Source organism: Neofelis nebulosa, chromosome 17, assembly GCF_028018385.1.
Source record: "Neofelis nebulosa isolate mNeoNeb1 chromosome 17, mNeoNeb1.pri, whole genome shotgun sequence".
Taxonomy (NCBI): Eukaryota; Metazoa; Chordata; class Mammalia; order Carnivora; family Felidae; genus Neofelis; species Neofelis nebulosa.
Genome location: NC_080798.1, coordinates 17960548 through 17975491, shown reverse-complemented (window position 1 = coordinate 17975491; position 14944 = coordinate 17960548). Strand labels below are relative to the sequence as shown.

At 52.5% G+C, this 14944-nt stretch overlaps 3 protein-coding genes across 3 annotated transcripts; all 3 read left to right on the top strand.

Annotated features, from left to right (window-relative positions):
* The first annotated feature begins 214 nt into the window (after nucleotides 1-214).
* LOC131499223 (IgGFc-binding protein-like) lies at nucleotides 215-3425 on the top strand. Its single transcript, XM_058707054.1, has 3 exons — nucleotides 215-750; nucleotides 875-1557; nucleotides 2759-3425. The coding sequence occupies exons 1-3, from the start codon at nucleotides 699-701 to the stop codon at nucleotides 3320-3322; spliced, it is 1299 nt and encodes a 432-aa protein (XP_058563037.1). The 5' UTR covers nucleotides 215-698; the 3' UTR covers nucleotides 3323-3425.
* On the top strand, nucleotides 3375-13728 carry LOC131500200 (IgGFc-binding protein-like). Its single transcript, XM_058709018.1, has 7 exons — nucleotides 3375-3382; nucleotides 3418-4378; nucleotides 6206-6752; nucleotides 7260-7459; nucleotides 9641-10036; nucleotides 12552-12841; nucleotides 13024-13728. Exons 1-7 carry the CDS (start codon nucleotides 3375-3377, stop codon nucleotides 13175-13177), a joined length of 2556 nt encoding a protein of 851 aa, XP_058565001.1. The 3' UTR covers nucleotides 13178-13728.
* Nucleotides 13648-14649, top strand: SDHAF1 (succinate dehydrogenase complex assembly factor 1). Its single transcript, XM_058707055.1, has one exon. The coding sequence runs from the start codon at nucleotides 13648-13650 to the stop codon at nucleotides 14002-14004; it is 357 nt and encodes a 118-aa protein (XP_058563038.1). The 3' UTR covers nucleotides 14005-14649.
* The last annotated feature ends 295 nt before the right edge of the window (nucleotides 14650-14944 follow it).

Below are 14944 nucleotides of genomic sequence, written 5' to 3'. Positions count from 1 at the left end.
CACTTGGTGGTTCAAGTAATGGTCAACCCTTTCAACAGGGGCTGGGATTGCCGGGGAAAGACCCCCTAAAAGACAAAGAGCAGGGAAGCCACATTAGTCATATCTAGGATACACTTAAATAGCTAGCACACTGCATAGTGCGCAGACAGCGTTCAATCACTGCCGGTTGTTACTGCTGTTAGGATTAATCTAAGGGGAGGTCTTCCGGGAACGATGCAATCTGAGGGTGCCGGGGAAGCGGAGAGCAGGCCCCTGGCTTACCTGAGTCTGACAAGCCACCTCTCCACAGCCATGCGGTGCCCCCCACACAGCCACTACAGCCTGTGTGTGAACCCCTGTCCCGCGGCCTGTGCAGGTGTTCAGGAGGTGGTACAGCTCCCCACTCCCTGCGCTGAGGGCTGCGAGTGCGATGATGGATTCTTCCCCGCCAAGGGTGACTGCGTCCCTGTGGACCACTGTTCTTGCTTCCACAATGGCCTGTACTTCCCTGTGAGCATCCCCTTGGGCCCTTGTTAGAGGTTTATTTGGATCCTCTCATCTCAGAACCTTTGGCTACACCTTCCTTTCAATACCACCTCACCTTTCACCGCCTCTCCCTTCCTCCACAGCCTGGCCAGACTATCCTCATCAAGAATTGCTCCTCCTCCTGTACCTGCCACCTAGGGGAAGGTGTGGCCTGTGTCCCCTTCAGCTGCCCTATGGAGGAGGTCTGTGGCATCACAGATGGAGTCCTAGGCTGTCGATTGCAAGGTGCCCAGCACTATAGTCTCAGGGGTCAGAGATTGGGGCATGACTCCTGCATCCTGGGAAGGAGGGGACTGGTGACCCAGACTCCTGGGACTCATAGGTCCTTGATCTTCTCTCTCCTCCACAGCCACCTTGGCCCCTGCCCCTAGCTCTGTGGCCCCACCGCTGGTTTCCCCGCCATTGCTCCCCAGTCCCAGTCCCCAGTGCCCAGAAAACTCCCGCTTTGTTCCCTGTGGGTCTGCATGTCCAGCCACGTGTGCCAACCCCTCAGCCCCAGAGCACTGTAGCCACCCCTGTGCTCCTACCTGCCAGTGCCTGCCTGGCTACCTGCTGCAGGACGGCCAGTGCATGCCCCCTGCACACTGCTCCTGCTTCCTGCACCAAGGGCGTACTTTCTGGACAGACAACTGTACTTGGCACTGCCACTGCCCAACCCTTGGGGCCCTGGTGAGCAAACTTCCCCAGTGTTGGCCTGACAAGTGCCATGGTCACTGCAAGGCCTTCACGGGTGGTTGGTACCACTGCCTGTCAGCCCAGTCCTCACCCAGTCCCACTGTCCTGGAGAAGCCACTGGTGTGCACTGCCTCTGGAGACTTCTACTTCCACACATTTGGAGGAGCTCACTACGAATTCCCTGGCTCCTGTGTCTATCGCCTGGCGGGTCTCTGTGACACAGCCCATGCCGACCTTGAGCCCTTCAGCCTGGATTTGACCCCACTGCTGCGGCCACGTGGCTGGGCCAAGGCCCTGACCCTCTTAGCCTGTGGCCTGAGGCTGGACCTGAGTCCAGAAGATCTCAACCACATCCGGGTGAGTTTTCAAAGACTCCATACGTACCTACCGTCCCTCACCATGCCCATTACCCACAGGTAACCTGTAGACCGCTCTTTTCCTGCTGATACCCCCTTTATCAACTCTCTCACTGGTTCTCAGAGATGTCTACTCCAATTTCCTAGTGGCCCATTCATTGACTTGCCTGTTGATCCCTTCCCACAAACTTTCTATTTGAGACTTCTACCCTTGAGTCTCCTATTATTCTCCCATTAACCTTCCACTGAGTCCTCAGTTGACTCCCCTTTAACCCATAGACTCAGCCTTGACTTCCCCATTGGCCCTCTTTCTTTCTTTCTTTCTTTCTTTCTTTCTTTCTTTCTTTCTTTCTTTCTTCTTTTAATGTTTATTTATTTTTGAGAGAGTGCAAGCTGGCAAGGGGCAGAGAGAGAGGGGGAGACACAGAATCCAAAGCAAGCTCTGGGCTCTGAGCTGTCCGCACAGAGCCCGAGGTAGGGCTCAAACTCACAAACCATGAGATCATGATCTGAGCCAAAGCTGAAGTCCAACGCTTAACTGACTGAGCCACCCAGGCGCCCTCCATGTCATTTCTCTCCCACTGAAAATCCCACGAACCCATTCATTGCCCCTCCCCCACTGGTCCTACTACAGTTATATTGATTTGCCCAATTAACCCTATTTACTGTCCTCTTGACCTCACCCCACACCCCATAGATCTGTACTGAGCTATTTGTTGACCTTCCTAGTGATTCACTGACTGGCCCATTAATGCCATTTACATCTCTGTGGATTTTTCCATTGAGTTCCCAAGCCATTCCAATTCTCCCATTGAGCTTCCTATTGATATGGATTCCTCCACTGAATTCTCAGGGCTTTCTAATATCCCAATTGAGCCTGTCTTTGACTGAGTCTCACTCTTTAAGCCTTCCTGAGACTGTAGCATTAATTCATTGACTCACCTTCTGACTCCACCCCCTCATTAACTCTAATCATCTAATCTCTACCACTGACACACTCACTCATCCGTGGGATCCTTTAACTCACCCTTCATTTAGCTTCTACTGATGTTCCATTGAATCTCCTTGCGATTCCTAATGACTACCCTGGTTAACCGATGTTCCCCTTGATCCTTCTCTGATCCTTCATTGGCATTTCCAAGAACTTCTGCGACAGCCACTACATCCTTCCCCTGCTGATACCTGCATGCCCTCCCTTGTAGGTGGACGGAATTCTGGAATCGCTGCCCTTCTTTCACGGCCACTGCCTCCGTGCCTACTACCAAGGCCGACAGCTCTGTGTAGACACGGACTTCGGCCTCTCACTCACCTACGATTGGGACAGCCTGGCACGTGTAACGCTGCCGAGGCCCTACGGACCCTACCTGTGTGGACTCTGTGCCCAAAGAGGCCCAAGCAGCCCCACGGTGCCGTTGCCCGACATCTGGAAGGTGGCAGAAGTGCCAGGCTGTGGCCCAGTCTGCGGGCCCCTCTGCCACAACCAGTGTCCAGTGTCCACGCGCACTCGATTCGCTGGAGACGCGTACTGCGGGCTGCTGGCGGGGGCCGAGGGTCCCTTGGGGCCATGCTACGCCGCGCTGGACCCGCTCCCATTCCTGGACAACTGCCTGGACGACGTGTGCCGCCACCACGGAGCCCGTCCCATCGTCTGCCGAGCCCTGGCCGCCTTCACTGTCGCCTGTCAGGCTCTGGATGTGCACCTGCGGCCGTGGAGGACGCCTGACTTCTGTCGTGAGTGTGTGGGGCTTGGCATACTTAGTGGGTGAAGCTCCTAAGAGCTGGGATTTGGGACACCGAGGGACGGACGCGGGAGGACCAATGAAGAAGTTCAGGCCTGGGTGGGTGGAGCCAGGTGAAGAAGGGTGGGACTTGAAGAAGAGTTAGACCTGGATGGGGCAGCAGTTTCATTAACGAGATCTTCCTGTCTTTCGTGTCCGTCTCTTTTTCTGTCTGTCTCTCCCGTGCCTCTGTGTCTCTCTGTGTCTCCCTTTCTGCGCCTCACTATCTCTACCTGGTGTTCCCACTTTCCGTTCCTCGTCCTCTCTCCCCTCCATGTTGCTCTTCCACTCACCCCCACCCTCTATCCTCCCTCCGTCTCTGTCTTCCCCTCCGTTTCTCTCTCCCGGCCTACCCCTTTCTCTGTCCCCCGCTATTTCTTTCCCGCGTCTCTCCATCTCTTTCATTTCGCTCTGGCCCTCGCACCCCCGCGGGTCTCCCCAGCGTTACGGTGCCCGCCGCACTCGCACTATGAGCTGTGCGGCCCGTGCTGCCCGGCCACGTGCGCGGGCAGCGAGAGCCGCTCTGGCCGCGGCGCCTGCGGGAGCCGCTGCTGTGAGGGCTGCGTGTGCGACACGGGCTTCTTGCTAAGCGCCGCCGCCTGCGTGCCTGCGGCCAAGTGCGGCTGCTTTCGCGCGGGCCGCTACCGAGCTCTAGGCGCCGTCTGGTACCCGGGGCCAGGCTGCGCACGCCGCTGCCGCTGCCGCCCGGGCGGCGTGGTGACGTGCGCGCCGCGGCCGTGCGGGCGCGGGCGAGTGTGCGGCCTGCGCGGGGGCGTGCGCCGCTGCCTGCCCGACGGCCGAGGCAGCTGCGCCCTCGCCGGGACCGCGCACGTGCTCGCCTTCGACGGCCGCACGCACACGCTGCCCCCGCCCGCGCCTTTCTCTCCTGAGAGCTGCCTGCAAGTGCTCGCCCGCGCCCCACGCCGGGGTCCCTGTTCCTTCAGCCTGGACGTGGCCCGCGATGGAGCCGGGCTACTAGGTCTGCACCTCAACCTCTCCGGGCACCACCTGCAGCTAGACCGCGCAGTTGTCGGCTTCATCACGGTAGGGGTTCACTGGACCGCGCCCACACCCCACCCTCTTCCTCCTGGAGGTTCCTCTGTTTCCCCCACCATATGTAATGTGGGCGTGGCTGTCCCTTAAGACTTAAGACACGGTGCAAATATGTGACAAGGTGGAAGCATTGCGTGGGACACAGTAAGGGCTCACTAAAGGGTAGCTGTTAGATATGCATTATCACCTACTACCCAGGATTGAATAAAATTAGTCATTCAGGATTATTTCAGTAAATTGTTTGGAGAGTCTCTCGGTGGTCCAGGAAAGGCCGGAGGATTTGATGATGACTAAGTCCTGGGAGAGCTCACATTCCTCCAGGGAAACAGATGATAAGTATATAAATAAGTAAAATAGGTGGTACATCCGATGATGAGTTTAGAACTGTAATGAAAAATAGGGGCACCTGGATGGGTCAGTGGGTTAAGCGTCCAACTCTGGTTTCAGCTCAGGTCATGATCTCATGGTTGGTATGAGCCCCGCATTGGGCTCCACTACTGGCAGTGCCAGAGCCTGCTTGGGATTCTTACTCTCTCCCTCCTTCTCTGCCCCACCCCCCCGGCCCCACCTCATGCTGTCTCTGACTCTCTCTCTCTCAAAAAAAAAAAAAAAAAAAAAAAAAAGAGAGAGAGAGAGAAAGAAAACTATAAAGAAAAATAAAACAAGGAAGAGAGAGTACAGAAACAGTGTAAAGAGGTTTAGGGTTTTGAATAAGGTGATGAGGAAGACTCTACTGACAAAGTAACATTTGAGTCACTGATCTGAAGGAGGTAAGGGAGGGGTCCATGTGAACATCTGGGAAGGAGCAAACCAGGCAGAGGGAACACAAAGTGCGAAGGTCAGGGAACTGGGATGGTGCCTGGTGCGTTGGAGGAATAGGAGGAAGTCAGTGTAGCTTGTGAGTGAGCAAGTAAGTGAGTAAGGGGTTGAGGAAGAGATAATGAGGTTGGAGAAGTGATGGGGCCAGATCACTAGGGCCTTCTAGGATGGGTGGGGATGAAAACTGAGGCAAAACAGTAGCAGAGAAAGCAGGAGTGTGGTGAGATTCGGCAGCCAGAAGTAGAGAGAGCTTCAAAAAGAAGTGTGGTGAGAACTCATGAGGAAGAGAAGGCCAGAGAAAGGGCCCTGGGACCTATTTAGTGCTAATTATGTGCTAGACACTGTTCTGAGCACTACTTGTACCATCTCATTTAATCTTCAAAGCAACTGTATTAGTCAGCTAATGCTGCATAACAAGCTCAAAAAAAAATTCTCAGTGACTTATTCAGCCAGCTTTCTCACACATCTGTGAGTTGACTGGCATTTGGGTGATCTTGGCCTAGGTCATTAAGCACTTCCCACATGCTGAGCATTTTTTTTTTTTTTTTTCAACGCTTTTTATTTATTTTTGGGACAGAGAGAGACAGAGCATGAACGGGGGAGGGGCAGAGAGAGAGGGAGACACAGAATCAGAAACAGGCTCCAGGCTCCGAGCCATCAGCCCAGAGCCTGACGCGGGGCTCGAACTCACGGACCGCGAGATCGTGACCTGGCTGAAGTCGGACGCTCAACCGACTGCGCCACCCAGGCGCCCCAGCTGAGCATTTTTCTAAGTACTTTTTGTTGATTTATTTAATTCTCCCAACAGCCCTAGGAAGTAGGTACTTTGATCCTCCCATTTTACAAATAAAGAAACTAAAGTTCAGAGAGGCTAACTTTTCTACCCAACTCTCACAGTTCATTTGTAGCACAGCTGGGAGGGATGTCCAGGATACTGGGAGGCGTGGGAGCAGGCTCAACCTTCTCAGCCTCAGTCTTGACCCCTTTCTTCCTCCCCAGGTGGATGGTGAACACTGCCGGCTGCCCTGGGTACTGCCGGGGGGCAGGGCCTGGGCCACGTTGGAGGGCCGCCACGTGCTGGTGCACACTGCCTGTGGGCTGCATATCATGTATGACTGGGGCAGCCAGGTGCGCCTAACTGTGCCTTCCACCTTCCACGGCCAGCTGGTGGGGCTCTGTGGGGCCTTTGGTGGCCAAGTTGGCCCCCTTGATGTGCCTCCAGACACAAGATCCTGGTCCAGGGGCCTGGTCACTAACCCCTGCCCACTGCCCCAGCCCAGTCTTGGCTTTAGCATCAGCTGCCCCACGCAACTTGCCCAGATCTTCAATGCTCCCAAACTGTGTAGACTCCTACAGGCACCAGATGGTCCCTTTGGACGCTGCCTGGGCCATATCAGCCCCAAGGCTTTCCTCAGGATATGCCTGCAAGACGTATGTCATACCCATGGTCAGGACCTTGGTCTCTGTGATGCCCTCACAGCATATACTGCCGCCTGTCAGGAAGCTGGCATCCCTGTGAAGCTTTGGAGGGGACCCAAGCTTTGCCGTGAGTGCTCTGGCTGGGTGTGGGTTGCCTCCGGGGCAGGTTGAAGGCAGCAGGAAGAGCCCCTTCTCCTGATGGGGATCAGAGCAGTCCTGATGGTAGATGGAATTGGCTAAGCAGTGTTGGGGGGAAGGGCATCTAAGGGAGAGAGAACTGGAATTTCAAAGGTGTGGAAGTTGAAAAATATCAGTGGGGGGCACCTGGGCGGCTCAGTCGGTTAGGCGTCTGACTTCAGCTCAGGTCATGATCTCATGGTTTGTGAGTTTGAGCCCCACATCGGGTTCTGTGCTGACAGCTCAGAGCCTGGAGCCTGCTTCGGATTCTGTGTTTCCCTCGCTTTCTGCCCCTCCCCCACTCACACTCTGTCTTTCTGTCTTTCAAAACTAAATCAATGTCTTAAAAAAAATTTTTTTTAAAGCAGTGGGAAGCTAGCCTGACTGGGGCAAGAGGCAATAGGATTGGAGAGGGAAACTTGAGTCCTAAGCACCAGCCTTTGCCATCCACCTGCAGCTCTGACGTGTCCGCCTCGGAGCCACTACAGCATCTGCGCACGGACCTGTGATGGGGGCTGTGTCCAGCCTACCAGCCCTGCTCACTGTTCTACCCAATGCTATGAGGGCTGTGAGTGTGACCCTGGATTCATTTTTGACGGCACAGACTGTGTGTCTCAGGACCACTGCGGCTGCTTTCACAGTGGACGCTACATCCCTGTAAGAGAGGTCCCCAGGCATGGGTGGGTGGGTGCAAAGTTTCCCATATCTTGTCATAAAATGTTCCCCAGGGGCACCTGGGTGGTTCAGTTGGCTAACCATCTGACTCTTCATCTCAGCCCAAGTCTTGATCTCGGGATCGTGATTTGAGCCACACATTGGGCTCTGTGCTGGGCATGAAGCCTACTTAAGAAAAAAAAAAAAAAAGTTCCCTGGACCACACTATATCAGTCAGCATTTGCCATTGTAAATGAAGAAAATGATGCCAAGTATCTTAAATACAACAAGGAACATACCTACCTTTAATTGTTTAAATCTGAGGCTTTCACGCATGGCTGGATTCAGGGACTCAAATGATGTCACTAGAACTCAAGTTTCTTTCTGTCTTTCATCCCTGTCTTTTCCTTTTTCTATGATAGCTTCTATATCAAGTAGGCTCTAGGTCCAAATGCTATAACAGTCTCAAAATTACAGTGGCTTAAATTTGATAGAAGCTTATTTCTCTCTCATGAACAGTCCAAGAATAACCAGCTTGGCTCATCCAAGTCAGGGACACAGGTTTCTTCTATCATGTGGTTCTACCTCCCCTGTAGTATTGTGATCATCTACTCCCCACCACATCTTCATTCAAGCAAGTTGGCCAGGAAAAAGAAGGGACAGGGAGGTCAGGCCCCGCTCTTTAAGGGCATAACCCAAAAGTAGCACATATCACTTCTGTTCATATCCCATTGGCCACAACTTCACGAAGGGACCCCATCTGGCTGCAGAGGAGGCTGGAAGATGTATCTTTAGCTGGGTATCCCTGAATGCAGCCAAAAATTCTAATTCTGGGGAAGAAATGGAGAATGGATATTTGAAGACATGCATAGCCTCATTTTCAAATCACTTCTGCATGTTGGGCAGTGGTGGTCCCCTTCTTCTCCAAGTTTATGATGTACAGTTTAGCCATCTCAGTGGAAGGACAGACCCCTCTCTCAATAGTTCCAGCAGAAGTCCCAGTGCTGACTCCTATTGTCCCACTTGCCCATCCCTAAACCAGAGAGGCCAGGAGATATGGGGTACTCTGATTTGTCTCTGACTAGCCAGACCTGGGGCATGCGCCCAGAGCTGAAGCCAGAGGGTAGGTATATCACCTAAGAAACTCCACAGACAGAAAAGTGGGGCTAATTCCCCAAAGAAACTGGAAGGCTGTTACCAGAAGACCACAGATGGATGGACCCTCGGCAGGCAAAGCTTCCTCTTCAAGGCTTTGCAGCTCCTTGAATCCATTCAGAGGTAAAGAAAAGCCCCCTAGGGGATGACTGACATAGTTGTCTTGGAGATTCGAGGCCACCAGATACGAAAAAATGATTGGTTAAACCCTAGTTGTGCCTGGGTGGCTCAGTCAGTGAAGCTTCTGACTTTGGCTCAGGTTATGACCTCATGGTTCGTGAGTTCAGGCCCCACATCAGGCTGTGCACTGGTGGTGTGGAGCCTGCTTGGGATTCTCCTTCTCTCTCTCTCTGTGTCTCTGTCTGTCTCTCTCTCTCTCTGCCCCTTTCCCACTTCCACTCTCACTCTCAAAATAAATACATAAACTTTAAACTCCAAACCAACCCCAGGAATGAATACATGCCCACACTGGGAGGAACAGGCCATAAGAGCTGCTACAACTGCCATTGCATGTCCCCTCCACGCTAGTACTGACACTGGCTACACATCAGAACTTGCAGAGAGCTCTTAAGGTTTTTCACACACCAGTGAAAAAAGCAGAGGGATTGTCCTAGATTGAAACAGACTTTAAAACCACAATAGTCAAATGCAGTACACAAAGCTTGATTATATACTAGTTGAAAAAGAACAGTTAATAGATATTTGGGGAACAATTGGAGAAATTCATCAAACATTTTTTATTTTTGCCCATCTCAGAGAAAAACAGCTCAATGGATTTTTAATTTGTATTTGTCTTGTTAGGAGGTTGAGTGTCTTTTCAAATGCCTAAGAAACATTTCTTTTTCTATTAACTTTCTGAATAGCTTTGTTCATGTTTTTATATTGACTTATTGGTCTTTTTCTTTTTTATTTCTAGGAACTCTTTATATATTAAGGAACTTAGTCCTTCATGATATGTTTTATACATGTGCTTAGCTGTTTGTTGATATGGTTTTTTGAATTTGATTTTGAGTCTCTCTCTCTCTGCAGGTTGGGGAGGCACTGATCCTGCCTGGCTGCCAGGAACGCTGTATATGCTTGCATGGTCAAGGCCTCCAGTGCCAGCCCTTTTCCTGCCCACAGGGCACAGATTGCATCCTGGATGGGGGTGTGCGGTGGTGTGAGCCCAGGGAGGGTGCTACATGTCGCCTAGTGCCCGGGGGCCTCTTCACCACCTTTGATGGCTTCAGTGGGCTCACACCCATTCCTGTTATGTCCTGTGCCTATGAGCTAGCCACATTGGTGGGTTCCAGGCCCCAGGATCCTGACTGGTTCCATGTCATTGCTGACTTCCTGCCCTGTCCTAGCTGCACTGCTCTCAAACCACGAGTGATCATCGGCTTCAGGGATGGCTGTGCAGCTGTGGGAACCAATCAGGAAATATGGGTAAGGGATTTCCTCAGTAAAAGCCAAGACTTTTTTATAATCTGGCACTGACCTCTGGGGCCTTTTGATCCCTCACTGGCATTCCATACCCTTTTAACATAGAACTCTCCCATCACTGTGCTCTCACATTGACCTCCGTTGGCTAAATGTCCTTGTCATGCTCTCCCATGACCCTCTCTAGACCCTATATAAACTTCACCCTGGACTTCTCAGGACCCACTGATCCCCCACATTGACTCAAGTGCTGCTCAACTCCTGGGAACTACTGACTGAGTAGTCATCTACTACTACTACTACTACTCAGAGCTCTAATAGGGGAAGCCCAGGTAGCCCAGGTAGAGTGATCAGGGCTGGAATGGGAGAAGCACAGGTAGACTGTGGAAGCCCAGAGGAGATACTCTCAGTTTAGGAGACCAGTGAGGGCTTTCTGGAGAAGGTGACAAATGAGCTGAGACCTGATTTTAAGCTTGGGAAGAGAACAGAACAAGGCCAGGAAAACAGAGGGAGCGTATTTGGGGGATAGTGGTGAAAATGAACTGTTGAGTTTAAAATAGCCCACTAAATGTCTTTGGGCTTAGGGCCAGGGAGGTTGTTAGTGACTTAAGAAATCACAGCAGGGGGACAGCTCCTGGACTGCAGGTTTGAGGAATGGAGACAGCAGGAATAGACAGCTCTCTTGACAAGTTGTACATACAAACTGCCCTTGTCAAACAGGTGAGAGTAGAGATAAGCCAGGAAGAGGCAGAGGCCTTTTAAAACTGGTTTACCATTACGATTTTGTGATGGGAAAAACCCTGGGATGTTTAAGTGCTGATGGGAAGAAGCCAGACAAGGAGAGGTTGGAGATCCAGTGGGGAGAGAGGCCAGAGTGGAGAGCACCTGGCTCCCCCAAGACACGTGGAAACCAGAGAGCAGCAGAACTGGAATCTGGCAGGCAAAATGGATACTGTTTATAAGTAAGAGGGAAACAAACCTGAAACCCCATGTTGAGAAATAGGAGGAGGCTACTGGTAAGAGTGGGAGGATGGTCCAGTAAGGGAGCAGCTAGGATTCTGCCACAACCCAGCTCAACCACAAAAAGTGGTGATTAGAATAGTGCCACATAGGGTAGCTGTGAGGATTCATGCAGAGTGTGTGGCATATGCGAAGTGCTCAATAAATAGAAGCTCTTGGGGCACCTGGCTGACTCCCTTGGAAGAGCTTAAGACTTGACCTTGGGGTTGTGAGTTGAGCCCCATGTTGAGTGTACAGAGTACTTAAAAGTAAATAAACTTAAGGGGCGCCTGGGTGGCTCAGTTGGTTAAGCATCTGACTCTTGATTTCAGCTCAGGTCATGATCTCACAGTTTGTGGAACTGAGCCCCAAGGAGGGCTCTGCGCCGACAGCATGGAGCCTGCTTGGGATTCTCTCCCTTGCTCTCTGCCCCTCCCCAGTTTCTCTCTCTCTCTCTCTCTCTCTCTCTCTCTCTCTCAAATATAAACATTAAAAAAGTAAATAAACAAAAATTTTTTAAACTGTGATTGCAGGTGCCTGGGTGGCTCAGTCAGTTAAACATCCTACTTTGGTTCAGGTCATGATTTCACAGTTCATGAGTTCGAGCCCTGTGTCAGGCTCTGTGTGTACAGGTCAGAGCCTGGGGACTGCTTCGGATTCTGTGTCTCCCTCTCTCTGCTCCTCCCCTGCTCATGCTGTCTCTGTCTCTCAAAAATAAGTAAACATTAAAAAAAAAAAAGCTGTGATTGCTCTTGTGGTCACTTTTATATTATTAATGGAGAGGCAATATATATAACAATGGTCAAGAACACAGGTCATGAAATCACACCCCTTTGGTTCAAAATTGGCTCTGCCACTTACCAGCTATGTGAACCTGGGCAAGCTATGTTACTTCTCTGGGCCTCAGTTTCCTAATCAGTAAAAGGCAAGAGGCACCTAGGCATACAGTACTGATCTACCCTGTCAGAGTGTTGGTGAGGATTTAGTATCATTTATAAATTTAATATCATTAATTACATAATTAATTTAGGTGACAGTATATTAAAATATCAATTACATTACATAATGCAATATACTGTCATACATTATCTTATAAAATAAATAACCAAATATTAAAGCACTTGGAATAGTGCCTGGCACAGAGTATGTGTAAACGGTTATTAGGTTATGAAGACACAGGTGAGAGAAATGCAACTGGTTCTAGAGACTTTGTTCTCTAAAGCTCCCTTTTAGGAAAGAGTTTATTATGGAAAAATTCAAGCATCACAAAAGAGGAGAGAATGGTGTGTCATGAAACTCCGTTACAGTTACAAATGTTTTGCCATTTTTGCTTTCATCTTTTCCTCCCACTCTTTGCTTTGTTCGCGCTGGAGGATTTGAAAGCAAATACCAGACCTTTTTCCTCTAGCAAAGACCTGGGTATGCCATTTTGATAGACACCCGCAGGATTCAAAGTAGTTTCAGAGCCCCGCCTCCGGACTCGGGCCCTAATCCCCGCCCTTCACTCGCCTCCTCTCTGCAGGTGAATGGACAACCCGCCAGCCTCCCGGCGCAAGTGTGCAGGGGCGTGGTCGCACGCTGGGCTGAGGGCTCCCGAGTTGTCATCGAGCGGTCCCCCATGCTGCGGGTGCTGGTGGGGCCCGAGGGGGCTGTGTCCCTACGGGCCTCCCCCGCGCTACGAGGACGCCTCCGGGCAGCCTGCGGGAACTACAACGGAATTGCAGCCGACGACCTGATACTCCCAGGAGGACTCCGGGATGCCAGCCTAGTCGACGTGTTCCAGTCGTGCCGGGTTCGGGGCTTCAACAACTGGTGAGAACTTTACCTTCTCCTGCCCGGGGACCTGACTTCTCTCGGCAGAGGGCGCGACCAGCGCAACTCCCTGCGCCACAGGCTGCCTTTGGGGACTTGGGGCCCATACCCTCTCTCTGATGGTCTTCCCACAGCACGGAGAAGCTTGTTATTCCACCGTCTCTCTGATGGTCTTCCCACAGCACGGAGAAGCTTGTTATTCCAGCCGTGACCCAACACTTCACCGCCTGGCGCCGCACCTCAGCGTGTGCCCAGGGCTGGGACTCGTCCACCCTCCCACCCCACCCCCCTCGACGCACACCTGCCCTGGGGATGGGAACCCACGGACCTTCCTGAGACTGTTTTAATAAATAATTTATGACCAAAACCTGCTTGTGCCTATATCTTCTACTTCCCAGTGCCCCCGCGCCCTGGGGGACACAAAAGGTCTCAACCTATAGTTCTCGTTTCCCAAGACTCAGGAGTTAGGTCGGGACCCTGTCCCCTTCCGACCCAAAACCTGAGTCCGAGCACCTAGCTCCCTCCTCCTTCGGGTCCCCAGAACTGCATTCCCCTCAAGGGCACAGATTCCCTCTGGGGCAGGCGGGGGAACCTGCAGCTCCGCCCCTGACCCACAATATTGTGACGTAACTGCATCGACAGCCAACCCGGCTCGACGGCGCCAGCTAGCCAAGGCAGGAAGCGGAAGTTTTGAAGCGCGCGGGCCGGAAGTGCCTGTTGTCTTGCACGGCCGTGTCTCGCACAGGTGGTGCTGCGCCACTGTTCTTCGGGCGTTACCTGTGTGCGCCCTGGGCCCAGCTGCGGCCATGAGCCGGCCCAGCCGGCTGCAAAGGCAAATTCTGAGCTTGTACCGCGAGCTTCTGCGCGCCGGGCGCGGGAAGCCTGGCGCCGAGGCGCGGGTGCGGGCCGAGTTCCGGCAGCATGCTTGCCTGCCACGCTCCGACGTGCTGCGTATCGAGTACCTGTACCGCCGCGGGCGGCGCCAGCTGCAGCTGCTACGGTCGGGCCACGCCACTGCCATGGGTGCATTCGTGCGTCAGCGGAGTCCAACCCAGGAGTCCAGCGGCGCGGGGGCGCCAGGGACCCAGCCTGACAATGGCGATGGTCCGAGGAATCCCCTTGACGGAATGAGGTCACCGGAGACACCCCCCGATGGACGGTGACAGGACGAGGAGCTTACCCGATAGCGCAGGGGAACCGGGGGCCCGCCTGACTGTGTGGGAGGACTAGGGAACCTGCCTGATGAAACGTGAAAGGTCTTAAGACCAGCTCAATGGATTGGGGAATCGGAGAGCCCTCCTAGCGACGTGGGGTGCCAGCGACCCCCGTGATAGATGGTGAGAGATGACCGACCTTGCACGATCCATGATAACGGGTCGAACTCTCATGAGGGTTTGGAGTGGCTTGGTTGCCGGCTGGCTGAACTGTGTCAAGCTGAGAGCTCCTTACGCTAAAGCATGGGGAACCAAGACGCCTGCCGTCGGACGGAAAGAAGAGACACCTTTCTATTTACCTCTGGCTCCCCTCTCCTGTATTTAACTCTGAGAAGAGCAGACTTTTTGCTGAGAATTTTGGGAAGATACCCTGATGGATGGTGAGAAGCCCCGAATCCCCTTTGGAAAACTTTCTTCCCGTTAATTGTGGCAGACTAGGACCTGTGGGGAAGGGGCTGGGGTATCTTACCCCATCTGATCAACTGAAGACCGGTCAAGACCTATACTTGATGGTTCTGAGGGGAAACCCTGACTCCTGGGCCCTTCTCCTCCCAGGACTGTTGAACAAAAGGAATAAAATTGGAGATGTGATTACTTCCCTCTTGGTGGTCTTAAAGAGTTCATGTATTTGGGGATTTTTTTTTTTCAACTTTTTTTTTTTTTAATTTTATTTTTGGGACAGAGAGAGACAGAGCATGAACGGGGGAGGGGCAGAGAGAGAGGGAGACACAGAATCGGAAACAGGCTCCAGGCTCCGAGCCATCAGCCCAGAGCCTGACGCGGGGCTCGAACTCACGGACCGTGAGATCGTGACCTGGCTGAAGTCGGACGCTTAACCGGCTGCGCCACCCAGGCGCCCCTGGGGATTTTTTTTTTTTTTTAATTTTTT